This window comes from Malus sylvestris, chromosome 2 (genome assembly GCF_916048215.2).
Source record: "Malus sylvestris chromosome 2, drMalSylv7.2, whole genome shotgun sequence".
NCBI classification, from domain to species: Eukaryota; Viridiplantae; Streptophyta; class Magnoliopsida; order Rosales; family Rosaceae; genus Malus; species Malus sylvestris.
The window spans coordinates 6,887,971-6,911,935 of NC_062261.1; the positions used below are offsets into that span (position 1 = coordinate 6,887,971).

A 23,965-nucleotide genomic window follows, 5' to 3' on the forward strand; every position below is an offset into this window, starting at 1 on the left:
TCGTTCCTGCTGACGTTGCAGACACACAAGGCCTGCCTCTATCTGCTCTTCAATTTGCAAATTCTCCCCTTATCTTTTTTTTCCTCCCCTTCCCTCCCCTCCTATTTGAACGGTCACGGTTAAGCCACGTCAACATCTTATAGTAATTTTTTATAGAAAGAGAAAGACAAAATAGAGAATGTGAAAGGAGGAGATGGAAGATGATGAAAAGAGGAGATAAGAGAATCATAGTCCGGTGAATTGTGGTTCCCTCAGCCCATTTGCAACCTTATCCATATGGGGTGGATAGTGGGTACCAATCCCAAATTCCCAACCCCAAAATACAAGCCTTGGAGAGGTTTTGAGCCCCAATTTTGGGTTTTTACCCTTGGATACAACTTTAAGTGCAAAATTAACATAATTATATGGAGTTGAATCCTTTTGTTAAATTTTGCTTACTTTGAAAGGTGACAAGCATCTCTTGCAATAATTCAAAAGCTCACATAAAGATATAAATGATTCTTTGAACTGCAGTGAATTGGACTCCAAACAAGATGCTTTCGAAGAGATTCACACTTTGAAATATTCTCCTTTACGACTTTGAGCTACCAAACTCAGATAATTAAACAAAAAGCTGAATCAAATTAAGAAACTTGGTCTACCTCTTTTGAAGATTAAACCAAAAGCCTCTTAAATGTTGATCCCACGCGAAAACTCTGTCGTTTCATTGGCCAGAAATCACCATCTCAAGCAAGCAACTGCATCTCTGCCAAGCACATTTGAATTCAGATACTCTTCCAACTAATGCACATTGTATATGCACATTGTATCTGGGGTGGATAGTGGGTACCAATCATTCCCAACCCCAAACACCAAATCCCAAACTCTCTTCCCAAAATACATGCCTTGGAGAGGTTTTGAGCCCCAATTTTGGGTTTTTACCCTTGGATACAACTTTAAGTGCAAAATTAACATAATTATATGGAGTTGAACCTTTTGTTAAATTTTGCTTACTTTGAAAGGTGACAAGCATCTCTTTCAATAATTCAAAAGCTCACATAAAATATGAATGATTCTTTGAACTCCAAACAAGATGCTTTCCAAGAGATTTACACTTTGAAATATTCTCTTTTACGACTTTGAGCTACCAAACTCAGATAATTAAACAAAAAGCTGAACCAAATTAAGAAACTTGGTCTACCTCTTTTGAAGATTAAACCAAAAAGTCTCTTAACTGTTGATCCCACGCGAAAACTCTGTCGTTTCATTGGCCAGAAATCGCCTTCTCGAGCAAGCAACTGCATCTCTGCCAAGCACATTTGAATTCAGATACTCTTCTAACTAATGCACATTGTTTATGCACAGTCAAAACTTGCCAAACATTTGAAATCAGATATTCCTCCAACTCTTGTTGCGCAAGAAACACCTAGTCTCTCTGTAAGCTTTGTGTATAAAAGAAAAGACCCTTGTTAGCAACGAGATCAAGCTCGAAGTTTGCGCCGTAGAACAGTCTCCGGTAGATATCAAAGAAAGAGATGGCAGCAAAAGACAATACCGCCATGCCTATAATTAGCAAGATGTACTGTTCGTCTTCTCAGGCTGTGCTTGTCGTGAGGAGGAGGCCGCACGTGATAAGCGGAGGTGGTTTTGTGGTTACGGATTGTAGTCAGAAGGTTGCTTTCAAGGTTGACGGATGTGGAATTCTGGGGAAAAAGGATGAGATGATTCTGAGGGACAGTGATGGAGACGCCTTGCTTCTCTTTCGCCGAAAGGTACACTATCAATCACGCATATGCATGTATTTTTTTAATTGTACATGTGCATGCAGAGGTGTTAGGGATGCTTGATCAATTTAAGTTCATGCATATTGATTCGAATATGCACCAGGGTGCAACGGTTGAGGCCCTAAGCATTTATCGGAGATGGAGGGGGTACAGTTTAGACTACGAAGGATCGCAGGACCAGATGGTTTTCTGTTTAAAAGAGCCAAACTCGTGCTTGGCAAGGACTCGAGCAATCAGAATCTCAACGAAAGCCACGAAGAACAAAGACTGGGACTTTGAGATCAAGGGCAATTTTCCTGATAAGGATTGTTGTATTGTTGACTCCAAGGGCAAAACAATGGCACAGGTAAGTAATTCGCATTCGCGATGAACATAAGACCTTCTTTGTTTGTAAATTGCTTCTGAAATGATTAAGGTGTGGACTCGTCGTTGTTTAAAATGAAATGCAGATCGGGGTGAATAAGGAACTGATGGCAAGCGAGGATCTCTACCATGTCGTGGTGACGCCAGGAACGGATCAAGCTTTTGTTATTGGAGTCATTACGATTCTCGACTACATCTATGGTGAATCCACCAGGTGTTAAATTTTATACAGATTCTAAAGAGAAGCTTTCCTTGATTTCACGTCGAAACAAGATGATCTGCGATTCTGCAGCAGACGAGAGTTCAAGTTTCTGCATTTTGGAAGCTGCTAATCCTTTAATTTTCATTTTTCATGGATTGTTTGATGGATAATCATTTAGTTGCCCCAACCTGTACTAACTGGGAACTCATCTGTTAAAGCTTTTACGTGTTTTTTGGCAACATTTTACTTTTCTCAAAAGGATGCACCACCAATGTACTAACCGTCGATACAGAATCCGTTTCTATATAAATAAGCAATGAAAAGTGAAAACCAATTCCACAACGTAAAGAAAACGAAACAAGAATTCTTGAAACATGTTTTCGCCACAACTAATGGGATGGGAAATTTGATTACAAGAGACTGATAAATGACAACATCTTTGATGCTAACCTACCGAGTACTGGCGTAAGATTTCTGTCCACGGGCCTTCGGACATCTCAGCTTTATGTTTCTACCGTCGTCACAGGCAGGCATGCGCCGCGAAATCTAAACATTTGCTGAGATGCCTGATTCAGTTAACCAGTTCACGGTAGGCTCGAGAAATGTTACAAAAGTATTCCAAGCATTCTTCAACAGAACCATACATAACAAACTGATTAATGAAAAAGTATCGCAACATTTCATCACCAAATAGAGGTGTAAAACGCCACAGAGAAATAACAATCTCAAGTAACCATAAGGTTGGTTATACAAGTGGGCAACTTGAATTCGTGGAAACAAAAACTCGTTTTCATATTAACATGGAAGTTGTAATACATTATCCGGGATAATAATTCGGCATTAGTTAACAATGCTGAAAGACGCAACTAATAGCGTCAACATTGCCATTCCAACTCAACACTGTACAAGACACAACATATTTTTAGTTATCAATCCATGAGATATTCCTCGTAGATCTACCACAATAAGCCCATTGACGTGCCTAGCCTAAGACCAACTCCAACCATGACTTATAATCTAAAATTCCCCTTTTTTGCCCTCCAAAACCCACTCCAACCCATGACTTAAAATAAACCTAAAACCTAAAACCCAAATGGGGGCTAAATTCCGGTCACATTTTAAGCCACAAAGTAAAATGGGCCTCACATTTCTGTTGAAGAAAAGCAACCCCACGTGGGGGTGTTCCCCCAGCTTTCAATGCAAAAAGTAGCTGTTGTCTACTTTATATCATCAGCCTAATGTAAAAAATAGCCGTTGGCTACTTTATATAATCCAAGTTCAAATTTTTTTTTTTGTAGTTTTTTATGTATATATATTGAATCAAACGGCTTAGATCGAATATAATCAAATCTAACGGTAAAAAAAAAAAATCTAATGGTCTAAATTTAAATCTAACGACTAAAATAATTAATCATGATTTTCATGTATTGATTTAGTTATTTTTCAAAAATCCCAAACCTAAATTCTCGAAAATTTTGGTACCCAATATCAAACCGATCCTGAAATTTTAGTATGGAAATCGGTATTAAGTTTTTGAGATTTTGATAATCCCGAACCGAACAGAAAAAAAAAAAATATATTATTTAATTTTTAAATATATATTTAGAATTGTAATAGCCGCTTCTGCATTTCGTTGAGTATAAACCAAAGTTATCACACTCACCTCTACCCTCAGACTCAAACTCACCTCACCTCAGTATCTTGTGAACGGAACCTCACCACTCTCCTCGCCGATTTGTCTCTCCCGAATCTACCCACACCAGTCCTCATTCCTCTCAATCCTCACTCCTCACCTGAATCGCACCTTCACCCACTGTCTATACCACCCGAATCCGGCTCCTGAATCGAGCTCGGTCTCAGTCCGCACTCCTCCTCACTGCAAAAGGTAAGAAATTCCTGCTGCAATAAACTCAACCAAAGTTCATACAAATTGTTTGATTCCAAATTCGATTAGGGATTTTGAATTTGGGTTTCTGAATTAGGAATTTTGAAATTAGGGTTTCTGAATTAGGGCTTTTGGAATACCTTCTGCAATCAGAGCTTTTTTACTTTTGTTTCTTTGTTCCTTGTAAAAGGATTTCGCAACTTTAGTTTCAAGTTCCGCTACCGACTTCTTTAATGTCTTCAAAATGATTGCCTTTATTTTCAACCTTTTGCTTCTGTTCCGCTACAGACTTCTTATATGGCAAATTTTCAGCCTGGCTATATACTTGGCAGATTTGTGCACAGATTGGCTTGGTTATATACTTATATGTCCAACAGATTGGCAGATTGGCAGGCTGCCTATATGACAAATTTTCAATATAAAAGGTTGAATTTTAGGCTGTAAATGGGGATTTTTGTTGTAATATTTGTGAAACCGAAATTTCGTATTTCTGGAGGAAGTGGAACATAACTGACAAGCTGTGTTTTGTAACATATTAGAGACGAAGATGGTTTTAACAGAAGAAGAAATCACAAGGCTTTACAGAGTCCGAAAGACTGTGATGCAAATGCTGAAAGATCGGAATTACTTGGTTGGAGATTTTGAGATCAACATGTCAAAAGAACAGTTCAAGGACAAATACGGAGAGAACATGAAAAGGGAAGATCTTATCATCAATAAAACTAAGCGCAGTGATAGCAATGATCAGGTGTTTCCCTGATGCTTTTTATTGCAGTGGATGTAGTACTTTAACTGTTGACGGTGTCTGATTGTTGCTTTATGTGTTTCAGATTTATGTCTTCTTTCCTGATGAACCAAAGGTTGGGGTCAAGACAATGAAGACTTATACCAACCGCATGAAATCGGAGAATGTGTTCCGAGCAATCTTGGTTACTCAACAAAGTCTGACGCCCTTTGCAAAAACCTGTATCAGTGAGATATCGGGAAAGTTCCACTTGGAGGTTTTTCTGGTGAGGTTCATTGCTTAATCTGTTGTTAGTACGAAGTTTTGTTCTTGAAACCTCACGAATATCACGTTAATCAATTAAACCACAAATATCAGAGTTCTTAGTATCAGAAATTTGAAGGCTATACACATACAAATTGCCGTTGCAATTGCCTGATTAGTTTGTTTATATTCTAACTTCTAAGGGCCTTTATCTGATCAAATGCTCGTAAAAGTATTGTTAATCTGATGAGTAGGTATGGCCCTACCTTTTAGAGGGACGGGTTGGATGCATAGGTCATCTTTTAACCAAGAGGCCTAGCTAGGGTCATCTTGAATAATTACTTTGCATTGTTTGATTTGCTTTTTCTGGGTATACAGCTTTAACTTCAGCTTTGTAAGAGAATTATTTTTACCCCACTTACAAAGAATTGGCTCCACCTATAATTGTATCAGGTGCTTTCAATACGAACTTAGAGGATATTAACGTTTGCTCTGTCTCTACTGATTCAGGAGGCAGAATTGTTGGTGAATATTAAAGAACACGTTCTAGTTCCTGAGCACCGGGTGCTTACAAGTGAGGAAAAGAAGACTTTGCTGGAGAGATACACCGTAAAAGAAACACAGGTCAGTGCTGCACATTGTTGTTAATCTTGCATTTACGAAATTCCGATGCTACATAAGGCATGCCATGACTTTAAATCTTGATTTATAACACTAAGAAGTGTTACAAATCTACCACCTCATTTATTCAACTGTTTGTGTTGGAATATGAACTCAAGTACAGAGTCATGCTTAATGCGTCTTAATACCATCTAAACTATTACGACAAAGTAACAAAGCCTTCTCTCTCCTCCTAATGGCTATTTTACGTTTGTTTTCCAAACATATCTTAACCTGCATATCTGTGGCAAATTAGGGAAATCTGCATACTAACTGTTTCTCTTGTATTTGTGTTTTTTACTGTCCAGCTCCCTCGGATTCAGGTGACTGATCCAATTGCGAAATACTACGGGCTTAAGCGCGCACAAGTTGTGAAGATAATTCGACCAAGTGAGACTGCAGGGCGATATGTCACCTACCGTTACGTTATATAATTACTCTTTATGTCAGTTCAACTTGATATTCTTTCATTCATAATTATGTCGGAATTGGAGCTCTAAAGCGAGCAGTTGCTGCACTCCGGATTCTAGGGAACTGAGATGATGTTTTGAACTCATAATTATGTGATACTTTTATGTGCGCTCGTATGGACCTGAATTCTAGTTTATATGATTACGCATTACGACTAGACTTGTAAATGGGTCGGGTTTATTGGGTTTGGGTTGGATTGAACCCGATCCGTTAAGTTAACGGATCATCCGAACTCAACCCGTTAAGCTAACGGGTCATCTGAATCCAACCCGTTAAGCTAACGGGTCACCCATTAACACCCGTTAACAATTTTTCTTTTTTTTTTTGCATAAAATTTATTTTTTGTTATTAAGACTTTACTAAAATTATTAAAATATCCTTAACTAACGGGTCTAACGGATTGACCCAAAGTGACTCGTTATTTAACGAGTTGTTAACGGGTTCATCCGTTAACGACTCGACCCGTTAAGCATCCATCCAAATACAAATATTAACAGGTTGGGTTGGATCGGGTCGGGTTAACGGGTTAGTTTCAAAGTACCAGGCCTAATTACGACTTGCTAGTATTGTTCATTGTGTTATTTTATTGATCTTTGAGGTATAAATTTACCGATTATACCAAATTCTGAGGTGAAAACAGTCCGTTGAATTCGCGTACAATTGACCATCGAGAAGATGAGATTTCGATTACTAAGCACAAACTTGTGGCAAAGCATGTATGTACCAAGCAACATCAAAATTCAAGATAAGGACTCCACCCGGCTGAGTCTTCAACGGGTGCAACACTCTGAGAAATTCATATGCTGATTGGCAGAGTATCTAGTTTGAAGTAGCCTTGTCCTGCTGCAGGGCTGCCTTAATGAAGTCCACGACGAGCGATCCTAACTCGGCTTGATGCGAGGTGTACGAATGATTAGCACCTTCTATAAGATGTAATTTGTGGTTAGGTATTATCTTGGCAAACTCTAATGCATCTTCAACAGGGATGACCTCGTCGGCAGTTCCATGGATTGTCACCACCCTGTATGTGGATAATGGCCGATCAACTTGGTCATGCGGGAAATGCAACAAAAAAAGAGGAAACATGAAACCATAAGAACCGAGTTAACTAAAGTTTGCTTACCGGCATTCATTGTCAATCTGAAGGCATGATTGGTGCATATCAGTACTTAGGCGATCCATCAAACTCTCCTCGGTCACACGATAACTACCATCTCCTACAAGCATAGCATCCATTAACCTTGTTAAACACCAGCATACGCGTTGCTCGTTTTTGTGTGTTTTAAGTGTGTGCATGTGTTACTGAAAATTACGCAATTCTTCTGCATACATCTGCCCTCATAAACGAATTTTGCAATTCACCAAACGATAGGAATTAGAAAATTACCTGACTTATTCTTAACATCAATGAACCCTTCCTTCTTGATTACTTCCATAATGTCTTTCCCCAAGCGTTCTTCGATGCCTTTCTTCAGATCATAACGTCCAGAAACATTGACAACCGTACGAATGTCATGATAGGTTGAAGCATACAGGAGCACAGCATCGCCTCCTGTAGTAACAATTTTCAGCAAAACCTTTGGTACACAGTACGAAATTACTCATTCAAAACATTCATCAATAGCATTTTGTTCTTTATTTGATCCGAATAAAATCTTACATAACGATTGTGCAAAACAATCCAATGTACCTTTACTGTGTCCAACAATTGCACTGGGTGCACGTTTTGCCCCAGAGAAGTACTTGACCACAGAGTGCAAGTCATCCGCCTCTCTCCGATAGTTACCAAACTGAAAGGTGCCTTCACTTTCCCTGACAACCAAGATCCCACAACTAATGAGCATCAATGTAATCGTTAGATCTCAAACTGACAACAACGCAAACTTTGCAAGTAGGAACAGTATGGCGAAGACAGAGCCATGCTTGCAGCTATGAAACAAACGAGGTGCACACAACGAAACTCTACACAAATCCTGTTATATTCAAGAATTTCAAACCCTGTAATTCGACAGCCTTACCCATTTCCGGCAAAGTCAAAACGGAAGGAACTGATCCCTTCATTTTCCAGTGCAACAGCAAGGTTCACCATAATATAGTTTTCCTGGAAATCAAGAGACACAAGCTGTGAACTTTGCCCACAATGATGCCAAGTTGCCAACCAAGCATTACAATTTTCCACCAACGATGTCGTGTTTCTTTTCTTTCAGTAGAGCGATAGCGTTAGTGGGTTAGATAGTTGTCAGGGGGTAGGGAATCGGTGAGGATCGAACCCACCCAGGGTGCATTATTCTTTATTCATCAATTCTTAAACATCGTCGTCTTCAAATGACAAACTAAATCATCTAAAAATCAAAGTTGGACGATAGATTGTGAACGAAATATTAGAAAAAAACCTAAATTAAGAACATCCTAATCAAGCTGGAAGCGAATCCAACAACAACAACAACAATGATAAGAACACTTGATGTATCAAAAATTCAACCTTGGTGTCTCGAAAACCATGACATAAGATTACAAGGTCCGCGGAACCGGTTTCGTGTAACAATCCCACAAGCTTTTCACCGTGTTTGTTGGGTACGATGATTTTCTGTTGCTGACCCACTGAAACAAGATGGCAATAAGAACATGGAAATTCACAGACAAACATATACAACTTGAGGCGATGAAATTTCTGACCTGGGTTTTTTGCAGCTTCTGCCATTTTCAAGATTCGTTTCGGGCTGCGATTGCGGGGAAGATTAAAGTTTGGTGAAGGGAAGCTTATGGAAGTGAAAGAACTTGAGAGCAGCATACTAATTGAGATTATAAGCTAATTAACGATTAATTAATCCTCAAAGGCAGTGGAAGTTTACCTATAAACTTTTGCTTGCTGCTCGTTGCACTGCGATGCGATCTACACAGCTCCTGTGAGTTTGGAACTGGGAGGGTATCGGACCAGTCCAGTCGCGTTTTCAGGTTTTGGTCCACAACAGTTTCCTTTTTACCAGTTGGACCCTGATTCTTCATGGTGTTCTCAAAACTGCCATGTATCTATCTTTTCTTTTAGAAAATGATAAACGTATATGGATATTCAAGCAATGTATACACCATTTTTAGCTTCTCACGGGATCGTGTTTAATCATGTTTGTTGTCTTCTAACTTATTATTTTTTCTTATTCAAGCAAAATAACAATATAATATACGCTTCGACAATAGCATAGCAACACCAGCATCAACCAAAAATTTCATGCAAGTGCACTCAACCATTAGGTTGAGTAGAGGATCGGTAACATTCGTATTTATTCGTAATTGGGAGGTCTTATACTATCGGCTCACGTGGACAATGAACTTTGCATTTGCGGCTTCCAAATGTGTTGTACCTCCATGCTTGAAATTTTGATTCAAATGTGTAACTTGTATTGGAATGCAAAATTAAACACAAAACAAAAAAGAAATTGTTAATGGGTCTTAACGGGGTGAAACGGATGAAGCGGGTGACCAATGAGCTTAACGGGTTGAGTTTGGATGACCCGTTATCTTAACAGGTTGGGTTTGGATGACCCATTAACTTAACGGATCGGATGAAACCCAACCCAAATCCAATAAACTTGACCCGTTTTGCAGGTCTAGTTTGGCATATGAGCCAGTGGATTGGTAGGCCATTTTCCCCATATGGCATTTTGTACTTGTACTTCGTGATTGAATTCAGGTGACACATGCTCTTGATAAGAATGTTGCTTATGCTCCTATATTGTAGGTTAGAAATGGACCACAAAACACAATCCAATTAGAAATGGACCATAAAACACAATCCAAAACAACTTTTAAGGGGCAATTAGGCTATCTGCAACTCAAGGGTTTAAAATCTCATAAATGAATGAAGTTGGGCACGCCACTTTGGATCAAAACTCAAGAGGTGCACCAACCATTGGATCTGAATGACCCTTTAGGCCGTAGAAATTGTGTCTTCCATGCGCTCACCAGCATACAACCGTTCCTGCTAATGTTGTAGACACGCTGGGCCTACCTCTATCTGCTCTTCAATTTGCAAGTGGTGAATTGTGGTTCCCTCTGCTCACTTGTGCAACCTTAGACCATCTCCGAATAAGATATCAAATTCTAAATGGAATGCCATGTAATCAAATTTAAAGGTAGGATCAAACTCCAACCGATATGTCCTATGTGGATTGAAATATGAGTTTTCATATGTCAAATTTGACATATGAGAAAAGGCGATGTCAAATAATTTTTAATTATTTTATTGTGTGGGTCCCAAAAATGTACCAATTATAAATCTTGAAAATTTATTTTAATTTATTTTTTTTTTAAAATGAGTCCTACAAATATCATTTATAACAAAAAAAATATATCGGTTAGAAAAAGAGAAAATCTGACATTAGCCATCAAATTAACATTTGACATTTATCTTTTGACATCTCATTTAGAGATGCTGTTATCTATCTAGGGTGGGTAGTGGGTACCAATCCCAAATTCCCAACCCCAAACACAAAATCCCAAAACTCTCTTCCCAAAATACATGCCTTGGAGAGGTTTTTGAGCCCCAATTTTGGGTTTTTTTTTTTTTTTTTGTTTCCCACCCTTCCCTTGGATACAACTTTAAGTGCAAAATTAACATAATTATATGGAGTTGAATCCTTTTGTTAAATATTGCTTACTTTGAAAGGTGACAAGCATCTCTTGCAATAATTCAAAAGCTCACATGAAGATATGAACGATTCTTTGAACTGCAGTCCAATTGGGACTCCAAACAAGATGCTTTCGAAGTGCTTTACACTTTGAAGTATTCTCTTTTAAGACTTTGAGCTACCAAACTCAGATAATTAAACAAAAAGCTATACCAAATTAAGAAACTTGGTCTACCTCTTTTAAAGATTAAACCAAAAGCCTCTTACCTTGAGGAAAACTGTTGATCCCACCCGAAAACTCTGCCGTCTCATTGGCCAGAAATCGTCATCTCGAGCAAGCAACTGCATCTCTGCCAAGCACATTCGAATTCAGATATTCTTCCAACTAATAGATATTGTATATGCAGTGCAGAGTCAAGACTTGCCAAACATTTGAAATCAGATATTCCTCCAACTCTTGTTGCGCAAGAAACAACTAGTCTCTCTCTAAGCTTGGTGTATAAAAGAAATGACCCTTGTTAGCAACGAGATCAAGCTTGACGTTTGTCATCGAGCGCAGTAGAACAGTCTCCGGTAGATATCAAAGAAAGAGATGGCAGCAAAAGACAATACCGTGATGCCTATAATTAGCAAGATGTACTGTTCGTCTTCTCAGGCTGTGCTTGTCGTGAGGAGGAGGCCGCACGTGATAAGCGGAGGTGGTTTTGTGGTTACGGACTGCAGTCAGAAGGTTGCTTTCAAGGTTGACGGATGTGGAATTCTGGGGAAGAAGGATGAGATGATTCTGAGGGACAGTGATGGAGACGCCTTGCTTCTCTTTCGCCGAAAGGTACACTATCAATCACGCATATACGTGTATTTTTTGAATTGTACATGTGCATGCAGAGGTGTTAGGGATGCTTAATCAATTAACGCTCATGCATTTTGACTCGTATCTGTACCAGGGTGCAACCGTCGAGGCCCTAAGCATTTATCGGAGATGGAGGGGGTACAGTTTAGACTACGAAGGATCGCAGGACCAGATGGTTTTCTGTTTAAAAGAGCCAAACTCGTGCTTGGCAAGGACCCAAGCAATCAGAATCTCAACGAAAGCCACGAAGAACAAAGACTGGGACTTTGAGATCAAGGGCAATTTTCCTGATAAGGATTGTTGTATTGTTGACTCCAAGGGCAAAACAATGGCACAGGTAAGTAATTTGCATTCGCGATGAACATATAAGACTTTCTTTGTTTGTAAATTGCTTCTGAAATGATTAAGGTGTGGACTCCACGTTGTTTAAAATGAAACGCAGATCGGGGTGAAGAAGGAACTGATGGCAAGCGAGGATCTCTACCATGTCGTGGTGACACCGGGAACGGATCAAGCTTTCGTTATTGGAATCAAGATGATCTGCGATTCTGCAGCAGACGAGAGTTCAACTTTCTGCATTTTGGAAGCTGCTAATCCTTTAATTTTCATTTTTCATGGATTGTTTGATGGATAATCATTTAGTTTGCAGCATTTTACTTTTCTCAGTTGCCAAAACGGAGCATGTCATTCCCGTTTTCAGTTGCCAAAACGGGGAATTTCAAACAAAGGAAACGTTTCTGAAATGAAACATGTTTTTGCTACAAATAATGGGATGGGAAATTTGATTACAAGAGACAGATAAATGACAACATCTTTGATGCTAACCTACCGAGTACTGGTGCAAGATTTCTGTCCACGGGCCTTCGGACATCTCAGCTTTATGTTTCTACCGTCTTCGCAGGCAGGCATGCACCGCGAAATCTAAACATTAGCTGAGATGCCCGATTCAGTTAACCAGTTCGCAGTAGGCACGAGAAATGTTACTAAAGTATGCCAAGCATTCTTCAACAGAACCATACATAACAAACCGATTAATGAATAGAAGTATCGCAACATTCCATCACCAAATAGAGGTGTAAAACGCCACAGAGAAATAACAATCTCAAATAACCATAAGGTTGGTTATACAAGTAGGCAAATTGAATTCGTGGAAACAAAAACTCGTTTTCATATTAACATGGAAGTTGTAATACATTATCTGGGATAATAATTCGGCATCAGTTAACAATGCAGAAAGACACAAATAATAGCGTCAACATTACCATTCCAACTCAACACTGTACAAGACACAACATATTTTTAGTTATCAATCAATGAGATCTTCCTCATAGATCTACCACAATAAGCCCATTGACGTGCCTAGCCTAAGGGAGAGAAATACCAGATAGATGGTTATGAGGCCGAGTCCTAAGGTCTTGTTAGGGCGCATGCCATTCCTCGGTAGCACAGCAAGTGACCAAAGAAGCCCTGATATTAGAAATCCCATTGTATAAAACAGGCTATTGTCTTTGGGAATTTTGTATGGTTTGGGTCTCTGAGACCAGGATGCAAGGACCATTGAGATCCCCAAACCAGCAAGTGTGTTAAACATAGGCCCGGCATAACATCCTGACATTGCAATTTGTACACCATCTGCACCATTCATTGCCAATGCAGTGTTCGACATTAAATCACCCATTGAGTTGCCCCATGCTAATACAGTCAATCCAAGGATTGATGGATTTACTCCAAAAATTACGCCAAACGCCACCAGCAACCCGACCAGCTCATTTGCAAGAACGTAGAACCAGATGATGCTCATAAAAAACCCTCCTAAAACCCATGGAAATAAAAATTTCTGAGGGGGCTGGTCCGGTCTTGTGTGTAGATATGCAAGAATACCAAAGACACCACTGCAGGGAAAGCCTATAAAGTAGGCAATTTCCTTACTCAGAGATCCGACATCTTCTTGGGTGTTCCATAAAAATAACAGAAGAATGGGAGCTAGTACAGCACTGGCAACAGCATAACCTTTGGACCACCTATCCTCCTCGACTATAGGGATTGTCAACCGTCTTGGCAGCGTCAACGGAATTTCCAGCAGTGATAAAAATCTAAAAGAGGAAGAGTTTTCCTTCACTGTTTCATCCTCGTTCCAACCCCACAATGACCTTGGACTGTCTGAACAAGCCTTCACATTCTGATTCGAATAAATTGCCACATTTGATGCCCACATCCACTGTGGCAACTTACTTAGGAGATGAGGTACCTCACTGTCTGATTCAGACTCAAGGAGCGAAGCATATACAGATTCCTCCTCGTCGCGTCCCTGAGAAAATATACTTCCCCTGACCGGTAGCAACGGTGTTACAGCATCCAACTTCAATTTCCGAACATGTTTCCTCAGAAGCTCGTTTGCAGCGACCACAAACGCATAAACCACATAAATCAAGACAAACGCTATAGCACCCCCGACAGTAACCTCACCGACCATCAACATTAAGGCAAGAGACATAACAGTAAAGAGGAAAAAACATATATCTCTGATAAAGCATTTCTTATCAATCTGAAACCCCTTGTCCGCCACGCATAGGGATATAGTCCCGACAACAATACAAGTAACAAAGACAGCTCCACCCAACACACTATTAAGACCAACTCCCCCGGTATCCTTACCCACAAAAGCAGCAATGCTGGCAAACACATCAGGAGCACCATTCCCGAGCGGAAGCAGAGACACACCGGCCACAGTCGCCGGTAGCTTCAAGAGACTCGACAGCTTCTCCAGAGAACAACAAAAATAATCTGCGGCGGTATTGCCCAATAGATAGAACAAAGCAGCTAACCATATTGCCAACACTACATACCCCAAAATGCTAACTTTCTCACAGGTGCAGTAAAAGAAATGAATGTAATTAAAATAACCACCGGAAGTGCACTCCGGATGGGCGATCAAGAACTCACATTTGCTCCCATAACCTTCGTGTTTGAACAACCCGATGCATAATTCGGGATTAGGTTCTGATAACGATTTGGCATCCGACTCATTAACACTGACACTATAATTCGAAGGAGAAACATCAATTTCGGCCATTCTCCTGCGAATAATATCAACCCGACTACCCGGATCGCCAAATCCATTGACTTTGGAGCTCCATCGAGGAGGAAGAACCGAATGCGAGCTACCCAGAAAAGGGTTTCTTAGAAAACTGTCCTGGCTGTAGAACAAGAAGACCAATACCAAAGTACAAATTCCATTGAAAAGCCCACGAAATTGGGAATTTTTCTCCCCCAAAAACCACTTGGGTTTAATCATGATTTCTATTCCCGACCCCACCGATCAAACCCTAAATTTCTGAATTCCAAACTCGAACAGACGCCGATCGAGAACCACCGGGCAGAACAAACAAAGAAACTCGAGGGTTCTGATAAAATCCAATGGGAAATCGGAAAAACAAAAAGATATCAAATTCGATAAAGGGGTCGAGAAATTGATGTGGTGGGATGATAAATTTGAAATTATTCAAGCGAAATTAGAAAGGGGTTTCAGAGGGTACGTTTAGGTAGAGAGAGAAAGAGAGAGAGAGAGAGAGAGAGAGAGAGAGAGAGAGAGAGAGAGAGAGAGGCTTAGCACTCTTTCTGCGAGGAGAGGGAGATAGATACAGAGAGAGTGCCAAGGAAGAAGACGAAGAAATGTAGCTCCGTCGTAGTTTCTTTCTTCTCGGCCGTGTCTTTACGCGCGCGTACCAGCAGGCAACAGCAGCGATTGGATTTCTCAAATTCTTGGTCCCAAGATCCAAAAGGTTTGGTGGGAAGACCGAAGACTGTCCTACTCGCGGGGCTGGTCCGGCCCAGATTAGAAAGACTGGTGATGGGCCAATAGGCCCAATTCGTTGAGCATTATATTTACTCGTGTTAGATAATGTTACTAGTTCACGCGTTATAAATTTATAACACGTTTTATATGATTTTAGTGAAATGAAAGTGATTCATAGTTTTTATGTTATCTTGTTCATGTCTATCATGAGACAACATCTCATGTTCATGATTCTTTGTAAGTTCATGAAATTAATCGGTACTCGTTTGTATATTTATTGTGCAATTTGTTCTTTCTTTACTTACATACTAGATTCTTTTTTTTTCCATTCCGAAAACGATGTATATTTTAATTTTGAGGCATAAAAAATGAGATATTTGAGAAAACTAATATAATCGTAAATGCAAACTGTTATATTATTTTTCAAATAAATTAGCCAAGTGAACATTCTGAGTGATTTTGTAGAATCTTCGCTTTTCAGCAATTTGGATATACGGAGAAATCATGAACGTTGTCATCTAGTTAAATACACATACATACATATTATTGATTATTTGAGGCAACAAGGTGATGACTAGGGCTGGTCTGATATGGGATCCCGTCCCGAAAATGGGATCCTGAATCCCAAACCGATCTTTTTTGGGATGAAAATCCGAATCCCGATCTCAAACTGATTCTTAGGTATTACCAAATTTCGGGATTCCCGAAATAAATTTAGGATATCAGAGTGCAGAAATTTGTCTTCTTGTTAACGAAAGAAGCTGATAAATTCAATTCGAACCTGCAGATCGAGAATGCAAAGCAGAAAAGAAATCGAACATGCAAAGCAGAAATCGATCATGGAAATCCAGAAATCGAACATGCAAAGCAGAAATCAACCATGGAAATCCAAATCCAAATCCAAATCCAAAACGAACCCTAATTCAGAGAAAGCTTTAGAGAGGATAGAGAATGAGATAGGTTGATACTAGAGATGAGAAAGCTTCGAAGATTTGAGAGAGCTTTCGGCAGTAGTAGCTTCTTCATCTCTCTGCTTCTCAACACGAAGAGTGTTACTCCATCCTGTTTCTACTCATTCCTCCTTCTATTAGTGGGATCCAAAAGGCTCCTTCTTTTGAGTTCGGAAGTGGGAACCGAAAGCCAATTGAATTTTGTGCCTTTACTTTTCTTTCTTTTTTTAATATTATTTTGTGCCTTCTGTTAGTGGGAGCCAAAAGGCTCTACTTTTTGAGTTGGGAAGTGGGAACCGAAACCCAAAAGTCAATAAGAAACCGAATATTTCGGTATTTTTCGGGATTTCGGGATTACCAATCAAATGGAATTTGGAAACCAATCCTATACCGAAAATTTCGGTATTTTTTGGGATGGGATTACCAAACTTCAGGATGGTTTTGGTTTGGGATTTTTCGGTTTGGGTTAGGGACTTTTTTTATTTGCTTTGGGATTTTCGGAATTTTTTCCAGCCCTAGTGATGACGCATGAGAGCATCTACCAAATACAATAGTCGAAGTTGTTAATTTCTAGCCAGCACTTCGAGTAAGTCCATGGAAGGGAACTCGTTTCAAATTGGATAGTTTCGAACCTGAGGCGTATAAGTAATAACTTGACACCCTATTTACTAGTATCGTGTACCACATGCAGCTAAGGTCAATATAAATTGCTAAAATTTATCTTAATCGACTTCTCGCTAGAAACAAAATATATATTTAGGGTTTCTTAGGATAAGGGACAGGTGGGGAGACTCAAATTTGTATGAAGACGGTTACAATAGTAATTGATTTCCACTATGGCACAAGACCTCCTCTCAAAAGCACAAAATTGAATTACCTAAGATTAATAAAAAAGGAACTTTAACGAAAAACTTTCGGTACTGTTTACTTTAACAAAAAATCACATTTTTCACACAAAAAAGTCAATCATAGTATTATTCACTTTACCCTTTATTTTGTCCTTATCGTTAAAATTTAAAGTTTTCAAGCTATTTTCATTAGTTTTCCTTTTAAAATATTTTGTAACTTTTTTACCAAAAAAAATTTATTTTGCAACTTCAAACAAGCTGGTGTGAAAACTTTTCATCTTTGCATGTGCTCAAATTGTTATAAGCCATTCCACAGTAAGCAAGAAGCGATGTGATACCAATACATTGAACTTATATAGGAATCACATTCCTACATTGGCTTGAAAAATTTGAGTGTGATGCCAATATTGGGGCCAATGTGAGTTCAATATATTAAAGAGTAAATTGTAGCAATGGTTCCTTAACTTTAACTCAATTGGAGCAATGGTCCCTCAACTAAAGATCCATTACTATTGGTCTCTCAACTCATCAAAACGTGGAACTATGGTCCCTCAACTAAAAATCTATTATCATCGGTCTCTCAACTTTAATCCAATTAGAGCAATGGTCTCCAACTTTAACTCAATTGTAGTAATGACCATTTTAACATAACTCATTTTGACAATATTCTAACGAAGTTGACAAAAATGACTATAACTACACGTTTTGATGAGTTGAAGGACCTCAATTGTAGCAATGGTCATTCCAACATAACTCATTTTGACAAAATTTTGAAGAAGTTGATGAAAATGACTATAGCTACACATTTTGATGAGTTGATGGACTAATAGTAATAGATTTTTAGTTGAGTGACCATTGCTTCAATTTGATTAAAGTTGAGGGATCATTGCTATAATTTACTCTATATTAAACTCACACGAGTGTAGTAGTAATGTTGTAGATATCAAACTCAAGTTCTATTTGTCATATATAAGTATCACACTTACTTAAACTATTGTATATTTAACTTAACTTGTTAAATGCAACTCATACTAGTGTAGCAATGGTATTATAGGTACCAAACTTAAATTATCTGGATCATATATAGTTATCACATTCACTCAAACTACGGTGTATGTATTTAGCCTAACGTGTTAATAGGGCCTCTTGAGGCATGACATGAAATGAAAATACATGTGCATTCATACCCATATACTACTGATATTAATTTATCAAATGTAATTTCTCTAGCATTATTCATATATTAGGTGGTACAACGATATATTTATATTTATATTAAATAATCAGGACAATCCATGTACTTTAGTGCTTCACACGTGTGCATACTTTGTAAAGATAAGCCATGAGGATCCCATCCTGAGCTCAGGAGAGGAACCAGTTCCAAGATAACGATGGGTTTTTTTTTATGTGTGGCGTGTCGTAACGTTCCAGCACTCCCATTTCTATAAAAGCCAAGCCAGCAAATCAGCTACTGCACTCTTCCTCCCACTCCTTTCTGATTCAATTATTCATCCTCCATTTCAACTAAATAGCCTCAATTATTACGTGAAAATCCAAACATATCCATTTCCCACGACCCCATTTCTCATAATCCAAATCAAATCATCGGTAATTGATCATCATCGTCAAAAAGTTTGTTCTTTGATTTTTATGTTCTTTTGTTTCAGATTTTGGTTTTTTGTTTTGTTTCTGTTTTTGATGAAATGAATCATAAGACACTGAGATGATGAATTTGCAGAGATGGGTTTTGCCAAGAAGGAGCACGAGTTTCTGAGCGCGATCGGTCTGGCTCCCGAGAATCTTGGAGGATTCATCAATGGCAACTGGAAGGCAAGCGGCCCGGTTATCTCCACTGTCACCCCTTCCAACAATCAGGTTTGTGAAATCGTAAACCATTTAGTTTCTTTTGTTATTATCTCCATCTTTTCATCGATGGTTACTTTTTCTTTGTTAATTTTTGCGTAAAGATGTAATTTACTTTTTCTTTGTTAATTTTTGCGTAAAGATGTAATTTTGATCAGAAGAACATGAAGATTTGAGTTCGATCACAAAACCCAGAATTTCGATGTTTCTGATGATGTTGTTTTTGCATTTGGATATTAGGAAATTGCGAAAGTCACGGAAGCGTCAATGGAAGATTATGAGGAGGGCCTGCGCAGCTGCAATGAGGCAGTCAAGACATGGAAGACTGTTAGTTCTTGTTGCTTTGCATTTCACTTGATCAATGGTATTTGAATTTGTCTTTGTTTTGACAAAGTTAATGTATTTTTGCAGCTTCCGGCGCCGAAGAGAGGTGAGATTGTTCGGCAGATAGGGGACGCATTGAGAGAGAAACTGCAGCATCTTGGGAAGCTTGTGTCCCTCGAGATGGGAAAAATACTTGCTGAAGGAATTGGAGAAGTCCAGGTATGAAAAAAGATGATATCTTTGATTAAAATGTTTTGCATCTGTTGAGTAGTGAATGAGCTATGGAATTGTCCGTGAGTGTTTAAGATGGAATTTTCAGTTACCGTTATTGTTGTTGTCGAAAGCTTTGTCAAACTTTGTAAGTAATTCCGGAGCACTAATTTTGCAGGAAGTGATTGATATGTGTGATTATGCTGTTGGACTGAGCCGACAATTGAATGGATCGATCATACCTTCTGAACGTGAGCTCAAAATTTATATTTTATGCTAATTTCTGTTTTATAATCCTTTCTCTAATTGTTAATGTATGAATTGCTTTCTAAAAATTTTAAATCTCAAGGATGAGTAAATATAAGGCTTTGTTGTTGTTGTATAATCAACATAATCCCTCTGTCTACTTTTTGTTTGCAGGTCCGGATCATATGATGTTTGAGGTGCATTGCTAGTTCTTACATTGAACCTTGATTGATTAGTATATTGATGGGACTTTTATTATTTCATTTTACATAATTAACTTGATATGTTGTAGCTAACAATGATTTACATTTTTATACACCACAGGTCTGGAATCCATTGGGAATAGTTGGTGTCATCACTGCCTTCAATTTCCCATGCGCTGTTCTTGGTATGTTCCCGTTTTGCCTTAAAAGTCTGCAACATAAGTTCGTGCATGATGCTGGATCTATAGTCCATTAAGAGCATCCACGAACTTGAGGATTTAGTGTCATCATTGATCTTTGCTTCTTTATTTGTCACCATAAATTACTGAATACATTATAAATTTAATACTGCGAGATTTCCAACCGTACATTTTTCTTCCTATGGTGTCTTAGGATGGAATGCCTGCATTGCGTTAGTCTGCGGTAACTGCGTTGTCTGGTAAGTTTAAATGTCTTAACTTCAGAATTGGAGTTTTGAGCAAATCAATCATTTCAGTGCATAATATAGGCATCTAAGTGTAGTCAAAATATCTTGACTGTTTCATTGTTATACTGCGAGGTACCATAAGTAACTTGATATGATATGATATTATCTTCTCAAATAATTGAGTTTTATTGCATTATTTCATTAAGAAGATGTGATTTTATAATGTAATGGTTTCTTTTGATTATATTTTGCAGGAAGGGCGCACCAACAACTCCTCTGGTGACTATTGCTGTGACAAAGCTAATCGCTGAGGTTCTTAAGAGAAATAACCTACCTGGTGCTATATTCACCGCTTTTTGTGGAGGAGCAGAAATTGGTGAAGCAATAGCAAAAGACACACGGATACCCCTGGTTTCATTCACTGGAAGTTCAAAGGTACACTGGTTACAGACATGTTCCTTTTAACATTCTTGCTCCCATCACTGTGACGCTAAGCTTCTATTCCACATAACCAAATAAATATAGGTAGGTTCGAAGGTGCAACAAATTGTCACTGAGAGATTCGGTAGATGCTTACTTGAATTAAGTGGAAACAATGCCTTAATTGTTATGGATGATGCCGATGTTGGGCTGGCAGTGCGTTCTATCTTTTTTGCAGCTGTTGGTACTGCTGGTCAGCGCTGCACAACTTGTCGTAGATTGGTAACTATTTATCTTAAAAATTCCATTTTTGGGATCTGATGTGGTTATAGGAGTTAAGGTTTCTTTCACTGTTGCTTTTGTTTGCTTTTTCTTTTTCTTGAAAGTAATATATACAAATTTGTGTGCATATATGGCTTCACTGGAGTGCAGTATCTTCACGAAAGCATATACCAAAATTTATTAGATCAACTAGTTGGACTTTACAAGCAAGTCAAAATTGGGGATCCTTTAGAGAAGGGAACTCTAGTCGGTCCAGTACATACTAAGGCATCGAGGGAGAATTTTGAGAAGGGGATTTCAACCATAAAATCTCAGGCATGTTCTCTGTCTCTTGGAGAAGCATGAACGCCCCCTCTCCCACACACACACCCCAGAGGAAAAATGGATCTTATGTCTTACACGACGTAATTTATTTTTTCAGGGTGGAAAGATCCTTACAGGCGGATCGGTTATAGAGTCAGATGGCAATTTTGTTCAACCAACAATTGTTGAGATTGCTTCAAATGCTTCTGTGGTGAAAGAAGAATTGTTTGGCCCCGTTCTCTATGTTATGAAGTTTAAGGTAGTCTAACTTATGAAAAGTGTATCTTGCATTATTATTTTCTATGCGCTTCTTCTCCGATAAATGTTGCGGCTTTTGTTAAAAAATATGCAGACTCTTGAAGAAGCAATTGAACTGAACAATTCAGTACCACAAGGACTGAGTAGTTCAATTTTCACAAGCAAACCAAATACTATTTTCAAATGGATCGGGTAAGTGTCTAAAATGGGTAATGAGATTAGAAAGTGACCAATTTTCTGACAAAGGGAGATTTCAAATTACAGTGTTTTAACTGTTTGCATTCGAATACGATGCAGGCCACATGGTAGTGATTGTGGTATAGTGAATGTAAATATACCTACAAATGGAGCTGAGATTGGCGGTGCCTTTGGCGGAGAAAAGGCAACTGGCGGTGGCCGTGAAGCAGGGAGCGACTCCTGGAAGCAATATATGAGGCGTTCAACATGGTAATCTTTCATATCTAAATTGATCACATATCTAAGTTGATTGCAGGACTGTTTTATGATTGTTTCATCATTGACATGAGCAATTCTTATCCTTGACAGTACAATCAACTACGGGACTGAACTACCACTTGCTCAGGGTATAAATTTCGGCTAGTGAACCAGGCATCACAGCAAAGCTCGGTCTAAACTCTTGGTCATGACATGTCAAGGAAGGTACGTTCTGCCGAATCTGCTGCTGTCATGGTTACGAGTACCGTGCCAGCTTGAATGTGTGAAAAAGAAACCTTAAACAGATGTTTATGATGATTTGGTCTCTGGCTGATGCCAGATTTCTAATCTTGACAAATAAATGGAACTTTCTTTCATCTTTTTTTTTGGGAAATAAAAGCAGTCTATTCAAATGGTTGTGCTTGTGCTTTGTGGCACTTCTGCTTTTTGCTTTTGTTTAAAGTCCATCTGTGAACCGATCCAGTATACATCAAACGGGCCCAACAGATGATTGTGGTAGCAGAAAGCCCCTTTAGACTTATCGCTGCCAAGGTTGACAGGCCGAACGAGTGTGGCCAATATCTCCTGCGATCCTTGACCACTTGTATACAACCGGTGATGAATATCTTTTCCCTGATCCGTTGTGTGTAATTATGTGTCTGTTATTTTTTTTTTAAAAAGAGATTAGCTGGTGGCTTAACCACGACAGTCCATCATTTGAGAGGGTCAGAAAGACTCACTGATGTCTGTCAACCTTCCCTGGCTACCATCATTTGATTCACGAACGTCAGAAATCGAACTCAGAATGTGTCGCGTGGAATACGGACCTGAACTTCGTTCCTAACCATTGGGCCATCCCGTAGTGGTTACAAGGGAAGTTTTGATAGCAGTACACGCACTGCAAAGTTCTAACATTCGGACGGCCTGTACGAATGATTTAAAACCAAGCCAAGATAGATGTGTTAAGCATATAGTTAGCGTTCCGTTCGTTATTATACAGCTATTTCCGAATCAAATCTAGCCGAAGAGCTCTCCTCCTATCGTACTGCTTTCATCTTTTTCTTCGTATACGACATTAGACTCATGAGTCTAACACCGCATACGGAGGAGGGGGCAGATGGAAGAATCCTCCACCCCTTTTGTTGTTAAATTAAATGTGGGGGCGCCGTACTCTTCACAATATCTATGACAGAAAACTTCTGTGATCGATTTCAAGTCGTTTCTAAGTCAAACAACCGACTAGTGAAATAAGACAGAAGAATTATTATAAAATTCACAAGTTCGTAACCAAGAACAACGCAACAAAGCGTAGAAAATTACTACTGAACCGACAATTATTGAGAGGTTTAATTAAAAAAATAATAGTTTTAACAATGCGTTTTAAATCTCTCGTACCCTGCTCTTTACTTTTAACCATCAGATTAAATAAATCAAATAAAAACAACCACCAAGCTAAAAAAATTGTGCGTTTATCGTTTTCCAAAAGGAAAATACATGTTCAAAGCAAACGAATAGTTTATTAGAGAGAACAGTTCGTCAAAACTCAATTTCATAATTAAAAACACTTAAATCACGTTTTGAAGAAAAATAACT

General features: G+C 38.8%; 6 protein-coding genes across 9 annotated transcripts; 4 read left to right on the forward strand and 2 right to left on the reverse strand.

Annotated features, from left to right (window-relative positions):
* The first annotated feature begins 1,331 nt into the window (after positions 1–1,331).
* Positions 1,332–2,662, forward strand: LOC126607180 (protein LURP-one-related 6-like). The gene is made up of 3 exons (XM_050274676.1): positions 1,332–1,751; positions 1,867–2,109; positions 2,213–2,662. The coding sequence occupies exons 1-3, from the start codon at positions 1,515–1,517 to the stop codon at positions 2,345–2,347; spliced, it is 615 nt and encodes a 204-aa protein (XP_050130633.1). The 5' UTR covers positions 1,332–1,514; the 3' UTR covers positions 2,348–2,662.
* Positions 2,663–3,958: 1,296 nt separating this feature from the next.
* On the forward strand, positions 3,959–6,448 carry LOC126607169 (DNA-directed RNA polymerases II and IV subunit 5A-like). 2 transcript variants are annotated; one of them, XM_050274667.1, is made up of 6 exons: positions 3,959–4,213; positions 4,526–4,638; positions 4,753–4,961; positions 5,044–5,223; positions 5,712–5,825; positions 6,170–6,448. In XM_050274667.1, the coding sequence occupies exons 3-6, from the start codon at positions 4,761–4,763 to the stop codon at positions 6,293–6,295; spliced, it is 621 nt and encodes a 206-aa protein (XP_050130624.1). In that variant the 5' UTR covers positions 3,959–4,213; positions 4,526–4,638; positions 4,753–4,760; the 3' UTR covers positions 6,296–6,448. The 2 variants fall into 2 exon arrangements, with proteins under 2 accessions (XP_050130624.1, XP_050130616.1); XM_050274659.1 differs by lacking the exon at positions 4,526–4,638 and having other exon boundaries at positions 3,960–4,213.
* Positions 6,449–6,981: 533 nt separating this feature from the next.
* Positions 6,982–9,356, reverse strand: LOC126607152 (uncharacterized). Of its 2 annotated transcripts, XM_050274635.1 has the most exons (8): positions 9,185–9,356; positions 9,009–9,052; positions 8,815–8,933; positions 8,351–8,433; positions 8,023–8,144; positions 7,720–7,884; positions 7,456–7,549; positions 6,982–7,353 (listed from the first exon to the last, which is right to left on the reverse strand). In XM_050274635.1, exons 2-8 carry the CDS (start codon positions 9,031–9,033, stop codon positions 7,152–7,154), a joined length of 810 nt encoding a protein of 269 aa, XP_050130592.1. In that variant the 5' UTR covers positions 9,034–9,052; positions 9,185–9,356; the 3' UTR covers positions 6,982–7,151. The 2 variants fall into 2 exon arrangements, with proteins under 2 accessions (XP_050130592.1, XP_050130584.1); XM_050274627.1 differs by lacking the exon at positions 9,185–9,356 and having other exon boundaries at positions 9,009–9,177.
* A 1,894-nt stretch (positions 9,357–11,250) lies between these two features.
* On the forward strand, positions 11,251–12,631 carry LOC126607165 (protein LURP-one-related 6-like). The gene is made up of 3 exons (XM_050274645.1): positions 11,251–11,786; positions 11,902–12,144; positions 12,250–12,631. Exons 1-3 carry the CDS (start codon positions 11,550–11,552, stop codon positions 12,439–12,441), a joined length of 672 nt encoding a protein of 223 aa, XP_050130602.1. The 5' UTR covers positions 11,251–11,549; the 3' UTR covers positions 12,442–12,631.
* A 320-nt stretch (positions 12,632–12,951) lies between these two features.
* Positions 12,952–15,560, reverse strand: LOC126607145 (cation/calcium exchanger 4-like). The gene has a single exon (XM_050274614.1). It carries the CDS (start codon positions 15,100–15,102, stop codon positions 13,141–13,143), a length of 1,962 nt encoding a protein of 653 aa, XP_050130571.1. The 5' UTR covers positions 15,103–15,560; the 3' UTR covers positions 12,952–13,140.
* Positions 15,561–18,821: 3,261 nt separating this feature from the next.
* On the forward strand, positions 18,822–22,785 carry LOC126607185 (aldehyde dehydrogenase family 7 member A1-like). Of its 2 annotated transcripts, none has more exons than XM_050274692.1 (15): positions 18,822–19,033; positions 19,140–19,276; positions 19,505–19,591; positions 19,676–19,807; positions 19,977–20,049; positions 20,219–20,241; positions 20,369–20,432; positions 20,641–20,686; positions 20,929–21,109; positions 21,200–21,376; positions 21,527–21,691; positions 21,798–21,938; positions 22,032–22,129; positions 22,235–22,384; positions 22,484–22,785. In XM_050274692.1, exons 2-15 carry the CDS (start codon positions 19,142–19,144, stop codon positions 22,536–22,538), a joined length of 1,527 nt encoding a protein of 508 aa, XP_050130649.1. In that variant the 5' UTR covers positions 18,822–19,033; positions 19,140–19,141; the 3' UTR covers positions 22,539–22,785. The 2 variants fall into 2 exon arrangements, with proteins under 2 accessions (XP_050130649.1, XP_050130643.1); XM_050274686.1 differs by having other exon boundaries at positions 18,823–19,009.
* Positions 22,786–23,965: the final 1,180 nt, after the last annotated feature.